This window comes from Tyto alba, unplaced genomic scaffold, assembly GCF_018691265.1.
Source record: "Tyto alba isolate M040663 unplaced genomic scaffold, T.alba_DEE_v4.0 Super-Scaffold_27, whole genome shotgun sequence".
NCBI classification, from domain to species: domain Eukaryota; kingdom Metazoa; phylum Chordata; class Aves; order Strigiformes; family Tytonidae; genus Tyto; species Tyto alba.
This window is the reverse complement of record NW_024881301.1, coordinates 10,030,170-10,046,489: the sequence shown is the minus strand read 5'-3', so window position 1 is coordinate 10,046,489 and position 16,320 is coordinate 10,030,170. Positions and strand designations below refer to the sequence as shown.

The 16,320-nt window shown below is 38.9% G+C and overlaps 1 protein-coding gene across 2 annotated transcripts in view; it reads left to right on the top strand.

Moving 5' to 3' along the window:
* MYOM1 (myomesin 1) overlaps window positions 1-16,320 on the top strand; it is a 72,914-nt gene that overhangs the window by 21,760 nt on the left and 34,834 nt on the right. For both annotated transcript variants that reach the window (XM_042798234.1, XM_032987696.2), the window contains 10 exons: window positions 79-141; window positions 1,718-1,882; window positions 2,480-2,641; window positions 6,056-6,197; window positions 8,375-8,574; window positions 10,208-10,264; window positions 10,657-10,781; window positions 12,279-12,462; window positions 13,481-13,655; window positions 15,938-16,059. In XM_042798234.1, the coding sequence (XP_042654168.1) occupies window positions 79-141; window positions 1,718-1,882; window positions 2,480-2,641; window positions 6,056-6,197; window positions 8,375-8,574; window positions 10,208-10,264; window positions 10,657-10,781; window positions 12,279-12,462; window positions 13,481-13,655; window positions 15,938-16,059 (1,395 nt within the window). The remainder of the gene's footprint in view (window positions 1-78; window positions 142-1,717; window positions 1,883-2,479; window positions 2,642-6,055; window positions 6,198-8,374; window positions 8,575-10,207; window positions 10,265-10,656; window positions 10,782-12,278; window positions 12,463-13,480; window positions 13,656-15,937; window positions 16,060-16,320) is intronic.

The following is a 16,320-nucleotide window of genomic DNA, read 5'->3' as shown; positions in this document are numbered from 1 at the left end:
TTACCAATTTTAGTTTTGTGGCTCAGAGAGCCTTTGCCTCTTGGTGATAGTGACTGGAGTTGTTCTTTTTCTCTCAAGGGTACAAAGGAGAAATTGATGCAAGTCTTCTGCATGCTGGAACTGCTTCCATGCCTGTGGGCCGTAAGTTGCAATGTTTGTTAGATGCATCCATTTATAGTTGTGACATCATGACAAGCAGAATATTTTGTAGCATTATTTAAAAAGGGAGCAGGTCTCATTTACAAAGGTAATGAGCTCTACAATTTCAGATGGTGTTAGCCTCACCTATAGGGGAAAATGGCATTGTCTTCTAGGTCTATAGCTATTTGCTTATATAAGAAACATCCTTTAATATTGCACTTTGCTGGGGAATAAAGTCTGTCAAAGAGAAAGACACTTCATCTTTTGCAGTATGTATGGCCTGAAAAAAAAAAAGCAAGGGTGTGCATGTGCCTAAGTTAAGTAGTTGACCTAATCATTCTTGTCTGCTGTTATGCAATTCCATGCATTGCAAAAATGCATAGAAAAAATCAAGTAACCAGAACACAATTTTAATATTTTTGGATATACCAAGATAAAAATTGTAGTTTGTTTTACCCGAGAACCTCACATTTTGAAGTGATTTACAATACTGCATAGACACTTCCACGATAAGACAATCCACCCACCTATGCCATGTGGGTGAAGTGCCCTTGGGGCCCTGTGAATGAAAGGCTTGACAGATGAGGCTTACAGACATTTGTTTTATTGTAGCAGCACAAGTAGAATCAGAAGTATGCTGCAAAGGCATACCAGCTGGCATTTATATACTGAAGCTCTGAAATAACAGAAACAAGATTATGTACCACATTACAAAATGCAAGACCACACGTTTCCAATATAATTTGGGATTTATCACTTGGTTATGGGAAAGGAAGCTGACGATCTGCATATATTCATTGATCACAGCAAGACTGAGAGTTGCCAGTGTAGGGCAGTTGTGGAAAAGGAAAATGTGAACCTAGGTTCTATCAGCTGAACTTATTTTCAAAATAAACATGGAAGCCCCTGTGCCATGTATGTGCAGTACAAATGTAAGGCGCTGAGGATATTCTGTCTGGAATACTGCACAAGTTGGGTCACACAGCATCAGAAAAGGTAAATTCAGGAGCAAGTACAGAAATAGGCTATCTGAATGCCTGGGGGAATGGAGAGCTCATTTTATATTAAGAGCCCCTGCAAAAGGGTTATTTAGCTTATAAAAATGAAGGCTGAGTGGACACATGACTGCCCTGAGATGGAACAAGGAGTTAAAACAGGAAAAGAGAAGTACCATATATGCTAAAGATCAGCTTGACCTGAACAAATCAATAATCATAGACAGAAGTCTTTTTAAGTTATAAATCAAACCTTATGATAAAATGATAAAATGCTGGATCTGAAATTTTGGACATTCTGGAACGAAATTCTGCAGGAGGCTCTCCCTCATAAAATTAACTAGCTGTAGGAATTGAAGTTGTATGGATAAAGAAATAGTTGATTCTCTGTGGTAGGAAGGGCTTGGATTATTTAACACTGCAGTTACCTCTGAAGATGTTGGCCGGTCATATATTGGTTTTATTTATACCTTAAACTTTACTTGAGATTGTATTCATAATCACTGGGTACTTCTGCTTCCTATTCTTGTCACAAAAGGAAAGAAAAAGTAAACAGCCAGATTTTTTTTTCTCTTATACAGTTGGCGTTACCCCTCATGGCTATGCTTCCAGGTTTGAAATCCGCTTTGTCGACAAGTTTGATGTAGCCTTTGGGAGAGAAGGCGAGACAATGAGTCTGGGCTGCACGTTTGTCATCAGTCCTGATATCAAGCGCTTCAAACCAGACATTGAATGGTACAGAAATGGTGAGAATGTTTGACAAGAAGAAATATAAACTTCTTTCCTACAAATCTTTACTTATTTCAGCATATGTGAATGTTATGATTTGGTCATCACTTTCTCAGCTTTCCAAGCAGTAATATTTTCTCTTTTTCAATTAAAAGTTTTTAAAAATTTAGCTTTTTGAAGTGGAACCACAGTTAGAAAACTGACAAAGCACTGTGAATATGTCTTCTAGGAATTTTTTCTTTCTTAAAAAAATTTTTAAATTAGAATCATTTCAATCAGGTCCAACATCTAAGTGGCCCATCTACATAGCCCACATAGCTTTTACTATTTATTTATATGCCAAGACATTTCTTAAGCAGTTGCACAAATGTGTTGTGCAACATCTGATAAAAAAGCTGTTGATTTCTGAAGTTACACTTTGAACATGAAGACAAAATTGGCATGAGAGCAGAATTAGCTGTAATTCATGATTATGTTTGAAGAGAAGACAGAAAGTTGCATAATAAGAATGGCCTCTTGTGCACTTCCAATCTATTCCAATATATTCTACATATTCAGAATCTACTCTTTAGTAGATCCAGCAAGTTCTCATTATGAAATTCTCTAATTTCTAGGTGTTCGTATTACACCGTCCAAATGGGTCCAGATGCACTGGAGTGGGGAGCGAGCTTCATTAACACTGACTCATGCAAACAAGGAAGATGAAGGTCTTTATACTCTACGAGTGGTGATGGGAGACTACTATGAAGAGTACAGTAGTTATGTCTTTGTTCGAGGTAGGATACTGTCTTGTGAATGAAACTCACCACAGAAATGAGGAAAACATGCTGGCAGAATCAGTCTCAGACATCTGAGGTGCTTTTTTTCCCAATAAAATGAGAATAATTATTTTCTATTAATAGATTATAGCAATACAGCTTCCAGTTGTTATCTCTGGAAAAACTGAATGCATATCTCATGCTTCAGTCTCATGTGCTAGAAGACTTCTAAACCCCATTGGCATTCTGAGGAGGAAATGTAGGGTAATGATGTAACTTCAGTACTCTTTCTCAATTTCAGCCTGTGAAGAGTACTGAACATAAGTCATAATGAGGAAAAATCTACATAATAACTTAAAAATATATTTTTGTAACCATCTCACTGATAGCTAAAGTACATTGTTTAGCTCAAGAATTTGTGCACCATTTCAGGGATTTTCTCTAATGCACAATGCAGAATAAAATACAGTGGAAGGGAAACACAAAGGTCTGCACCTGGGGAAGAATAACCGCATGCATCAGTATAGGCTGGGGGCTGACTAGATGGAAAGTCACTTTTCAGAAAAGACCCTGGGTGGCCTGGTGGGCACCAGGCTGAACATGTGCCCTTGTCGCAAAGGACAGCAGCCTCCTGGGCAGCGTTAGGAAGAGCAGTGCCAGCAGGTTGAGGAAGTGATCCTTCCCCTGTACTCAGCACTGGTGAGACTCATCTGGAGTGCTGGATCCAGTTCTGGGCTCCCCAGTACAAGAGACTCACTGGACTGAGTCCATTGAAGGGCTGTGAAGGTAACTAAGGGCTTGGAGAGTCTGTAGTATGAGGAAAGGCTGAGAGAGCTGGGCCAGTTCAGCCTGGAGAAGAGAGGGCTTAGCAGGAGTTTATCCACGTGTATAAATAAATACCTGATGGAGGGAAGTAAAGAAGACAGTGCCAGTCTCTTTTCAGTGGTGCCCAGTGCCAGGAAAAGATAAACTCTTTTTTTACTGCAAGAGTGGCCGAACACTGGAACAGGTTACCCAGAGAGACTGTGGAATCTCCATTCTTGGAGATAGCTAAAACCTGATTTGACATGATCCTGGGTAACGAGCTCTAGCTGACCGTGCTTTGAGCTGAGGGTTGGACTAGCTGATCTCTGGAGTTGTCTGCCAATCCCAACCATTCTGTGATTTTTTAAAATAAAGCAGCAAAGCATAGAATTAAAATGCAATTTCTCTGGGTATTGTTTGCTTGTACCGTGAAAAAATTCCTTGAATTTCTATTAGAGAAGTATTTCTTTAAAAGGAGCCATGGATATCAGGTTGTGTGCTGATTCTATATCTGTCTCAGCTGCTAAAAGCAGCTGAAGTGTGTAATGCCAATTCAAAAGGCTCTGAGATCATGTTCAGAATGGCACTGTGTTGTCAAGTCCAGTGGAGCTGTGTGAGATAACAGCCTGTTCAGAAAATATGACTGAAGCAGATGTTTTCATCACTTGAATAAAGAGTCTACTGAAATGAGCATCTGTGACAAGAAATAGGACTTGTCTTTCTTGCTTTGTTTTAAATTGTGCTGCCATATATATAAGTTATCGCTCTTGTTCCTGTTACATCTTCTAGCAATGCAGGTATGATCTGACTTTCACCAGAGATAATAATCTTGCTAACGAGTCAGTGTGTTTGCCAAATTCTGATTAATTATATTCTACATTCCTACTTAAATGGCCCCCACAGTCTCAGTTGGCTCGTATATTCCTTACTGCTCTTTCTAAATTGTAGGCAGATTTGCTACAAATGTCTAGCTATGGCATTTAAGCACAAGCAGTTGTCTTCTGTGTCATGCATAGAAATCCCCATGTGTTGTTGGAAGTGAGCAATGCACTAATCAGGCTCATAGCGTTAGGTCTTTAGATGGGCTTAGTGAGTGTGTGTGATGCTTCTGCCATGGTGCGGGTCAGCATTTGTCAGCAAGCCGTCAGGGATGAAATCCTAGCTTCCCAGAGGCTGCTCAGCAATGCTGGTTGTCCCAGCTATTTCCCAGTCTGTTTTGGAAAGAAACTGTGGTGTTTCAAGTTCTGTCAAGCGGTAAATATGGGCAATTAAAACTTTTTGTACAGAGATCACCGAAGACATATTGTTATGACACTTAATGTTCATATTATTTTGTTATGTTAACTGGATTGCTTACTCTGGACGTTATTGTTTTTAAAACCACATTAAAATAGCTGTAATTAGAACCCGGACTTGGTAACTTTGGTGCAGCTTCAAAAGCACCATGTGATGCTACTCTAAGAGAAGACACTGGAAAGAGTGTGAGGGTTTATTTTTTTTTTTTCCAGAAGACTACTGTTTTACTTAATGAAGCATGTTAAATACTTGTATAAGTAATTTTTTTCTGAAAGCAAAAAGCATGAAAAATGGGGACTACCATATATTGTAATACAAAATCCTGTAATGCCTTGAAACTTCAAACCTTTTTAAGAACTCTGGGGTTTAGATGCAATGTATGAATTTATTAGCAAAATATTTTTTTTCTTCAGATATATACCTCTTTCTTGTCTAAGTCAGGTCTTCTTTTGAAGTGCTTACAACAAGGCTTGAAAAATGCTACATGTAATTGTACAAATTGATGTTATTCTGCAGAGAAACAACCTCTCGTCTTTGAAAGTCTTTCATACAGTCTTCCTGCAAAGGTTATTTTTCTCTACATGAAAATTACCCCATCTCACAAATCAGACTGACTGTGTAAACAGTAAAATTCCCCAGTGCCCAGCACTGTGCTCTGTTTTTTAAAGCTTTAGATAAGATATGTCCAGAAGCTGATGCTGAAGTCAAGGTCATTTGACACCAGCAGTCACAGATTTATGATAAACACTTGAAAGGTACAATATGCTCATCCTTATGAAGGTTATATTCCACAATGATAATAATGTATGTGTAATATAATTAAACTTGAAAAGGTTTTGATACTTTTGTAGTTCATACCTAATCAAAAACAAACAATGAAGGACTGTGTGTGGAGATAAGATATTTAATTCAGTGTTGTATATCCAGTGGGTGAATACTTTTGATGGAGCTATTGCCTGGCTCTAAGGCCAGATATCAGCCTCTTCTCATAAGTAGAACAGCAGGTAAATATATAGTCTGCCAAGTTTTTAGTTCAGCTATGGCTCTGGCACCTACCTAACCAGAATGCATGTTACTAATTTTATTTAAAATGCCTAGGTGAATTGCATTTACAGTATGCTGTAACATATTAAGCATTTGTAAACATGGCAAAGAGGAAACCAAAACCTAGAAAAACACTGGCAATATAAAAACAAATACTTTTTGAAGCCAGTAGTGGAACTTTTTTTTTTTTTTTTTTTTCTTAGTAGGAACAGAGTTCAGTCCTTAAAGATTAATAACCGTGAAAGAACTGTGGTTCACATTTGGAAATGTATGTCTGCATCCCCATAGACGCTGATGCTGAAATCCCTGGAGCCCCTGGTGCACCACTGGATGTGCAGTGCTTAGATGCCAACAAAGATTATGTCATTGTCTCCTGGAAGCAGCCCGCTGTTGATGGAGGAAACCCCATCCTCGGATATTTCATTGACAGGTCAGTGAGCATGCCCAGCTGGAGAATTCATATTGCTGCTCATTCTAACTCAAAAAATCTAAAAGTACTTTGAAAAGCGTGAAATAAAATGGTCATCTGTTAATTTCATTCTTGTTGCTGGTCAGAAGAAAATAACTTTTTTTGTTTTAGATTGACTGGGCCTGATCTAACTTGCATGGAAATAATTACATCTGGCTTCACTTAAGTACATAGAAAGGATTCTGGGGGGCACTGCAGAGCTCAGCCCTCGCTGCTGCCTGTGAGGCTTGAGAGGCCTCGGGACTTTGCAGCATTTGGTAGCTTACAGGATCGGCCCCTTCATCAGGCAGCCCTGGTTCCTTCTGTGTCAGTGCTCTCCTGCCTCTTTCTAAATAGTTTCTACATACCAGAAAGCAAAATATTATCTCAAAGGGACTTGGATTTCTTTTATGCGTTGTTGTTTTCCAAGCTCTTGAATTCACAAACTTCATGCAGATCGCGCTTATGTGTTTTTCTCTGCAACAATAAGAATTGGAAATAGTTTTTTTAAAATGTGAAACCTGAATGTGTCACACAGTGGCAGGATTCCAAAAGCTTGGTATTTAAGAAATTCAGCCTGTGTTTTGAGACTTGCAATGATCTTCAGAGCTGGTAATACTTGTTTGAATTTCAGTAACAAAATATATCATTAGTAATATGGAGTTCCTGAGGACTTATTCAGATCCATATAAAAGATCCCCAAACATTATATATATATACAACAAATATGTCACTATATTATGCCATTATATATACATAGATTATATATGTGTAAAAAGGGGACATTGCTTTGTGAAACAAATGTAACATCAGTACGTTCAATTCTAGTATAATTTTATTGGTTTGATAACTTCTGAGTGTCAGTTGCTGCTATAACTATGCTGTGCTAGGTCTAAGCTACAGCTCTTTAACATTCATTGAAAAATCCTAAACAAAAGACAGAACTAGAATCTGAAAAACAAGTATCTCATTTTAAAACTAGGCTATTGAGGGATGTTAGCACTGAGAATAACTGCAAGACAAATGGCATTTTACTTTTTCTCTTGTGTTCACCTCCTTTATCCTACATTTGCTTCTAAATTCAAAGATGTGTTACTGCTCACCAGTATTCGATCTCACTGAAGGTATTTAGGCATCCAAATATTCCGCCCGGGTAGCCCCTAACTGCCTTGTAGAGTGAGTGGGTCACCTGAGGCAGCAGGACTGGTCGGTGCTAATGCTAGAGGCAAAGCTTGGGCATCCTTCAGCCCAAGCAGAAACCAGAACCGCAAAACCTCCCTGAGAGAGACGATAACAATTCCCAGGAAAGAGATGTCCTGTGTGCCAAGAAATCTGGGTAGGCACGGTAACATTCACTTTGGCAGATATCTATCTCATCAGCAATAAAAAGTCTTTCCCGAGCTGCTAGTTCATGTTCCTGTTGACCACGTTGCTGGGTACTGGGAAGCCATCCCCACCGGCTCCTCCTGGCTCCCTGAGCTGGTCACTCCCTGCTGCTGGTTTTCTCTCCCTTCCACCAGAAACCAGCCTCCTGCCAGGTGTGAGGCTTTGCAGCAGTGGGAGCAGCTCCATGCTGCCGGCTCTTGTCGCTGCAGGGGCTGCAGCCGCCGCACCGCAGGCTCCCACGGCAGCCCCAGCAGTGTTTGTAGCAGGGTCCAGCTGAGCCCCCAACTTCATCCCTATTCCCAGCCATCTGTGTGCTGGGCTGGTCACAGGACTCACAGTGGAGGTCTTCACACCCCATGGAGCTCATTTTGCGGGATGTACAGTGGAGCACTGTGCATGAAAGATGAATTAGTCACCTTCTGGCAACTGCAAAAGATGCATGTATTTCACATCTCTTCAAGTATGCTAAAGCTGACACTGCCTAAGCATACTTCAGAGGGTTTAAACAGTGAAATGAGCTCTGCTCATGTCCCTTCCTCAGTTCAGGAAAGAAGGGGTGCAGCTGCAAGCGATTTAGTGCATGCCCAGATGGTACTTCAGCCCTGACCCCATGATGCAGCTGCTTTGATGTCACCAGTGTATAATACTGCTGAGAAAACTGGTATGGACCAGCCAATGAACACGAACAGATGATGAAGCTGTAAATGGGGGTGGGTCCCCCAAGTTTGTGTTTTTCCCTTCCCAGCACTGCTCTTGATGTTTCTATTTTTCAGGTGTGAGGTTGGTACCACCCACTGGACCCAGTGCAATGAGACTCCCGTGAAGTTTGCTCGTTTTCCTGTCACTGGTCTGATTGAAGGCCGTTCCTACATTTTCCGAGTCCGAGCTGTGAACAAAGCTGGCATCAGTCTACCATCCCGGGTGTCAGAGCCCGTGGCTGCTCTGGATCCTTCTGACAGAGCCAGGCTTAGAAGTAAGCTGTGCTTTTTGCAGGCTGCCTGGGAGGTTTAAGAAGTCACAGCTCCTTACAAAACCAAAACCAAACCAAAGTATGACTATCTACTCATAAACCTTCGAAATCCCACTAGAGGGAGCAATGCCAAACCAAAATATTCTTTGGGGGCAGCTTTGCGGAAAAGAAATTACCTCTGTGCACAAAGTGCTCTGTATGCTAAAATGGCTTTGGCTGGCTGTGGTACTACGCTCTGAACTTGCAGGAAAGAGTGAAAAGGCACAGGAGAGCTAACTGCCTAAAGAGGCTTGCTTTTGTTCAGCCAACAAAATAGCTGAACAGATCCTGTGAATAGTCTCTCTCTGAGCCACAGACAAGGGTGGCTGATTCTGTGTTCATGTGATGATCAAAGTCTTGCAATAACATCAGCACAATACAAGAGCAGCCCAACAGATCCCAAGCTTTCTGCTTTAAAGTTAACATTTTACAAGTCAAGAATATTTTTCCTGTGGTCTGGCAATGTCCCAAATATTTTGCTTCCAAATCCACCTCTCTACCCATATGCAAAAATCATATGCCTAAAATCCAGTTATTTCTACTTGTTTCTGAAGTTTTACTATTTAAAATGGTCAAACATGAAGGGACATTGTATGCAAAGCTACAGGGCTCCCATGGTCCCAGCTGGTATGTCTTACTGTATATAATACTGCAAGCTACAGACTGCTGTCAGATGATCAAGGTTCCCATTCAAAATAAAAACAAAAGGCCAGAGAACGGAGGTTTGGCACTGTCAGGAAACATTGTGCTTTGACAGACATGCAAAACTTGAAGTCTGGGGGATGCCTGGGGGAGGCCTCTTCTTCTGGGAAGTGTGAAAGCTGTCTCAGGTGTTAAAGTCTGGTCTTGGTGGCCTATTCCTGTTATACCTCTTCCTCTCATCCCTCATGATCCTCTTTCTCCCCACCTGCTCCCTCTCTGCTCTCATCTCCAGAACAGATCAGCCAACGTAAGGTGAGCACGCGGAGGTGGAGAACAGCATTTGCAAAAATTATCTCTGAGAGTGCATTGGCCTGGTTGATAGCTGAATTCATAACTGCAATAATATGATAACGTAGAAGCGCTGAGAGAGCCACCCACATCATATCAAGTGGATATGTTGAGTCAGGCTGAGCTGTTTCTGTTCATGACTGTGACCCATGATTTGAAAGCTGGTAATGTGAGAGAAAGTGGTTAAAAAGAGACAAAGAGCAGGAATCTGGCTGTTCCTTTAATGACTGAGCTGTTAAACCAAATGAATAACATATGGAAAATAAAGTTGAAGTTAATTCTCTGAAAACAATGATCTGAGTGAGCCAAATACCTTTGCTTGTCACCTACGTGATTTCAGTGACATTTCAGGACAGAATAGATGTTTCAGTAGATTAAATTTTCTAGCTATATTGATTGCTGAGCTGCTTTCAATATTCGAGCTGGTAAACCTACAGCTAGCTTGGGTAACTAGCTTGCTACATGAGCAACAGTCACAACAGTAACCAAAAATGGAACTTACATGAGTCTTGGCAAATGTTTTGAACCACAAAAGAGACAGTTTTCTTTTTACTTCAAAAGTTCCTGAAGTCTCCCATTTCCATGGTACCTCTGACATTCGTTTCAGGTCATCCTTCTGCTCCCTGGACTGGACAGATTATTGTCACAGAGGAAGAACCTGCAGGTAAATACAGCCCTTTTGCCTACAAAAGTCTAATGTGAAGCTGGCTGAGTAATTAGGAAAACTCCCAGTGAGTTCAGTGGACTTTGGCACACACCCAAAGTTTGTTGTTTTGAGAGTCGCTCGACCTTGAGTAACTCACAACTTGGTTGTCGAGGTGAGGTTTCATTAGTCAGGACCTAACAAATAAATATGTTTAGAGCTAAAAGAAAGACATGTAAAACCAGTATTTAGACAACTTTTAACTCCACATGTAAAAAAAAAAATCAGATATCAAGGTATATTAATAATTCTTCTATATTTTACTTATGCCACTAATTCTGATACAAATATAAATACTAAATTCTGATACTAAATACAATTTCCCTTTCCTACTCTTCTCTCCTGTTCTTCAGAGGGTGTTGTTCCTGGTCCACCCACAGACCTCCAAGTTATTGAAGCCACCAAGAACTATGTTGTGCTTAGTTGGAAACCTCCTGGACAGCGTGGCCATGAGGGTATCATGTACTTTGTGGAAAAGGTAAAATTGGACAAAATCATGTTGTGGCAATCTTGTACACTTGTTTGCCATTGCTTTCAGACTTCAGGTTAACTTCCATTGCCACCTGACACTTTCAAACTAGGGCCAGGACTAGAACTTTATCAAGATAATTGTTACTGTAGATTAAGATAAACTAGAAACGAAAGATGGGAAATGGGAAAGTAGATGCAGAATATCATACACTGTAATATCTTTTATGAATTGTGTCATTGACCTACCCTGGAGTAGAGAGGCTGACAAACTCCTGCTATAATGACAAAGCCCAGAGCAAATTCACATGTATATGTATATATCTCATATATACATATATATATAAAATAAAATTTACATAAATGAAGCTTGTCTGGTGGGACAGATTGTTAACACTTTGGATAGAGACATTCTGCAAGAGTTTCTTGGCATCAGCACTTTCTCCTCCAGCTGCCTTTTCATATTTATCCTCTACATTAACTTCCCATTTTCTTCACCAACTCAACAAAGATGACAAAATTTATTTTCTAAAACAGAATCAGTTTTAATTTCAGTGTCCTGATTTTATGAGATGTTTTTGCATGGCTGCTAGCCTAGAAAATTCTTTATGCCATCACCCTTTTACTTGTATCTCACAGCTCACAAACTTTTTAATCAATGCTTTTCCCTATCAGTCTAGAGGTGTCATCAAGGGAGACATAAATATCTTCCCATTATGTATTTTTCATCTCTCTTAGAAAATCTGGTCCAAATAAATGAGTTTCACTTAGCAACAGGCTTTAGAGAGAATGAATACCTGAATTTTAAGTTTCCATATAAGAAAGCTTTTTAATAACCTATTGCATGCTGAGTACTGATCACTATTGTCACATAGTCAGATAATATTCTCCTGAGAATTTGAAATTCCTTCAGAAACCAGAACCATTATTTGACATCTTTAATGTAAATCACAGGCAAAAAATAATCACTAATATTAATGGTATAAGTGATCATGGTACATAGAGCTTCTAGCCACAGAAATAAAAACAATTCACAAATTAATTGCCCATGTTATTTTCTTTCTGGAAAATGAAGGTCAGATTCTTATTAATTCTGGAAGCCACCCCAAAAACATACAGAGTGACACAAGAGCATCTAGAAGCAATGTGGTAACGTTAGAGTTTTGTTTTTTGGATGATGTTGAATGTCTGCAGAACTTATTTTGAAAGTGCTCCAGAACTGGATGGAGTTAATAATAAAGTCACTTCCTTGCGGTGGAGAGGAGTTTAGCTTTGGTGTATTAAATCCGGCAAGCTTTTATGTACATTTTCTGGAGTAGGTGGACATCTGGCAGATTCATAAGCTTTGAAACACGATCATTCTGTGGAAAGGCCAAAAAAAGGAATGTGACTCCCTGTTCTCCATAGCAGATGTGCATTTGGTGGTCCAGGTAGAAAGTCTTGTTGGGTTAGACACTCAGTTTTCAGAGACTTCTGTTCCAAACACGGTTTCTGGGTTTGACTGCAGTGCGTTGCCGGCACAGAGGATTGGCAAAGAGTGAACACCGAGATCCCTGTGAAGTCTCCTCGCTTTGCAGTTTTTGATTTGGCTGAAGGCAAATCCTACTGCTTCCGAGTTCGCTGTTGCAACTCAGCTGGAATTGGTGAACCTTCAGAAGCAACTGAAGCCACTGTAGTGGGTGACAAACTTGGTAAGTGTGTGGTCATATGTATTAAATTACCTCCGCGGTATCTTTTCAGTTTATGGTGTAATTGTTTTGACTGAAGACAGATAGCTGCCCAGTAAGTAATTCAAGTATGAAGAGTAGTCAGTGATTTATTCCTTTTAGCTAAAATAATTTTGGATTGGGTTGTTGAACCTTTAACGTATAGTCAAATGACAGATGCAAACCAAGGGAACTAAGCTGCAAATAATGATGCCAAGAACTGCAAAGGCTGTAAATAGCGAAAGAAAATGAAAACTCAATGAAGCACAAAAATGTTTTGTTTTATTAGAGTCTTTATTGAAAATAATCACAGACATCAGCAGAGTTTAAGCTTCCTTGTTTGCCAAATTAAACAAAACTGAAGAATTTAATACTGATGTGAATGCAGAGACTACTTCCACTGGAAGAGAAGCCAAGATGTTCACCACAATAAAGCATCAGTGGCTATACCTACATTAGTAATTTGCTTCCAAATAGCAGTACAGATTTCAATCCAATTCCTAGATTGTCTTGGTTTACTTCATATTGGTTGAATTCTCAGAGCCGTTTGATGCACATGAACTACATCCTTCAAGAAAAGTAAAACAGCTCTTCTGAAAAAAAACACTTTAGATGCATTTTGCTACTTAACAGGGGCACTGGTTTCTGACATTCTGTGGGCTGCACAAAATATTCAATGTGCACCTAACACATTTTCCCTTTTAGAAACCTTCAAATCACATCTCTGGTGCAGATGTTCAGCACAAGGGTATAAATTAAATCTAATTTGAAGGAAATGCTCTGAAACATAGGCAATGGAGAAGTGAGGAACCTCAGCACCACAGGCTTGAACCTACTGGTTCTGTCCTGTTGTGCCAGATCACTTAATTTAAATCAGAGAAGTTTTCTGAGGGTTAAATCTGTACCAGTTGTGCTAATATAATCAAGAATAGAATGTAATCTTTATTTTATTGGTAAATTTTGACTGGCTGATCACTAATTTATTTCTATTTCTCTCCCACAGATATTCCCAAAGCTCCTGGCCGTATTATGCCTACTAGGAATACAGATACTTCAGTTGTTGTCACTTGGGCAGAGCCCCCAGATGCCAAGGAGCTGGTTGGTTACTACATTGAGTCAAGTGTAGTTGGATCTGGTCGTTGGGAACCATGCAACAACAATCCAGTGAAAGGCACAAGGTAGCAGATTTTAAAGCATGGAAATTATGGTCACCAGTTTTTGATTTACTGGATATATGTGCTTCCAGCTGTTAGTAGTAGTATACTTAATTGCTCTCTGATAGCCAGCAGTCTGGAATTACTCTTGCAGGTGAAGTCCACAAGAAGTTATAAAAACATATTTCAAACTGTGAGCCTTGTCCAAAAGGAATTCATAATCAACCTTATATTAGAAACGATTAGTTAAAGGGGAGGAAATGTGGACATTGATAGTGAAGAAAAGAGAAGCATCTTCTTAGTTCTAGCTATTGATGAAAAACAGTCCAGCGAGGAATGACTGAAGTTACAAATGTGGAAAACTAAACTGCATAATGTTTGGAAGCAAAGTGCTTTGTTTTGGAAGACTGCTGTACACATTTCTGAACTGTATATCTAGAATGTCAGGATGTCAGGAGGACATGTGGACTATATCATGCTAACAATATTACTTTCTAACTGCTCTTTCACTTGCAATTATCAAGATATTAATGAACATTCTTAAATACTAGGTATAAACTGACATTTCTTAACGACATGAAGCTCAGTCTCTAGTCAGAAAAAGTAATAAAGAATTAAAACTTTCCAAGCTAAATCAGATTTGGTTTTGTTTGAATAAGGATGTAATCTTCAGAGTTTAAAGGAGTAATTGCAGAACTTGATCTCAAGTGGATTGTTGTCAGTCCAGAAGCAGTCCTGCTTGCTGTGACTGATTATGCTCTTTGCAATTGCTGTCCATGACAACCCATATTACAGTAAGTAAGGCTCTGCTAAATACTTTTGGATGAACTTTGTTGTTTAGAAGGGCATTGTAAATGTTTAGTATATCAAAAGTTCCTAAAACCGCACTTGGTTGAACACAAGCACAGCAATTTCCTTTAAGTATTCTTTTGTGCATTTATATTGCAACAGCTGTATGTGCCAATATTATATACTTTCATATATACTTCGATGATTTATATTGTGGTTACATCAAGTGTCGGTGAAGTTTTGTGCTGTTTGTTTATTTTAAAATACAAAATGTGATCTTTATTCACCGTAGAAATAAAAATGTTGTTCTGCGCTGCTATATATTGTGATGTAACTACACTGCTTAGGCTCCTATCACTGCATTTTTAGTCAATGCGATATAATGTATGATGCAGTCAGGCACAGGCTGGCTGTTGACTCTTGGCTTTTCTGGTTGAGTCAATCTCAAAGCATTAGCTATAGCTCATAGTTTGCATTATGCAGTATATTTTGATCTTTTGAAATTGTTTTCTACACACATCCTGGTGAAAACAAATGATTTGGAAAAGTCTGATAGAATGGGTAGGGAAAATTCTGCTCTGAAAATTTTGATTCAGGTTTTATTTTTTTCCCCAAAATAAAATTTTCATTTTGAAATACATTTTGTTTTCCACGTTATATTTGCTTTGGACATCATTGCATGATGTCAGCACTGGTAGTGAAAGACATGACATGAAGTCAAGAACAAAATAAAAGTAACATGGAATAAAATACACTCAAAATACCTGCTGAAAAATAAATGTTGTTTTTAAAGAAAATGTTTAAATTTCCAAAAGACAATTTTCTCTGAAATAAATGATTCCTATCTTGAAAAATTTTGTGTTTTCAGGGTGGACACCAGAGAAAATTTATGAGGTTTTTTATATGATCATCACGCAATCCAGTAGAAAAACTGGAAAAAATTCTAATAAGAGTTTTTCTGACTTAGAATATTGTGTCATATATAGAAGCAAGAAAGTGAAATAAAAAATCAGACAATTTTTTTTTTTTTAGCTCTTGTACAATGCCCTGTATTTTTTTGGAACACTACAATTTTTCATTTATGATTGGAAGTGAATTATGGGAATTTATGCTACAGGTGTCTTTTACTTATGCCATGAAGATATCCTACAGGCAAATATAGACCTTATCTCTGCAGATTTTTGCATTATTTCCATTAGAAATTATGGATTTTATAAACTGGTAGCAGTCAGGTAGACCCTCTTGTAACACAAAAACTTGCGTAGTCTTAAGGAAAGAATGTTGGTAAATGGCATGTCTAAAGAGACATGGTTTTAGACATTACCTTCATTGCATGAATGAGGTGCTTGGATGCATTCTGCATTCTCTGACCGTCATTTCAGTGACTGGGGTCATGGTTTATCCTCAGTTTTCAAAACCTGGAATAAATATGAGGGAAGAAGTGCTTTTTTTTCCCCTTTAAGATTTTTATTTTCTTCATAATACTTTCTAAGTATTTCTTCACTGGTTTGTTTTAGATTCATTTGCCATGGGCTCGTCAATGGTGAGAAATACATTTTCAGAGTCAGAGCTGTTAATGCAGCAGGGCTCAGTGAATTTTCACAGGATTCAGAGCCTATAGAAGTGCAAGCAGCCATTGGTAAGCTATTTTCCATTGCTCTTTTCAGTGATAAATATGTTGTGGGTTTTTTTTAATCAAGTAAAGATGTTTTCAGCAACTCTTTGTAACTAATTGTTTTGTTTTACAATGCTGTCCACAAAAAATAATTTATCCATAGATCCTATGGTATCACACCCATAGTTTCACAGTCACTGCACTCCTGTAGACTGCTCACCTTCACCATCCAGTCTTCTTCAGGTGTTTCTTGTGAACCACTGTAAGAGAGCACTGCCAAGTTCA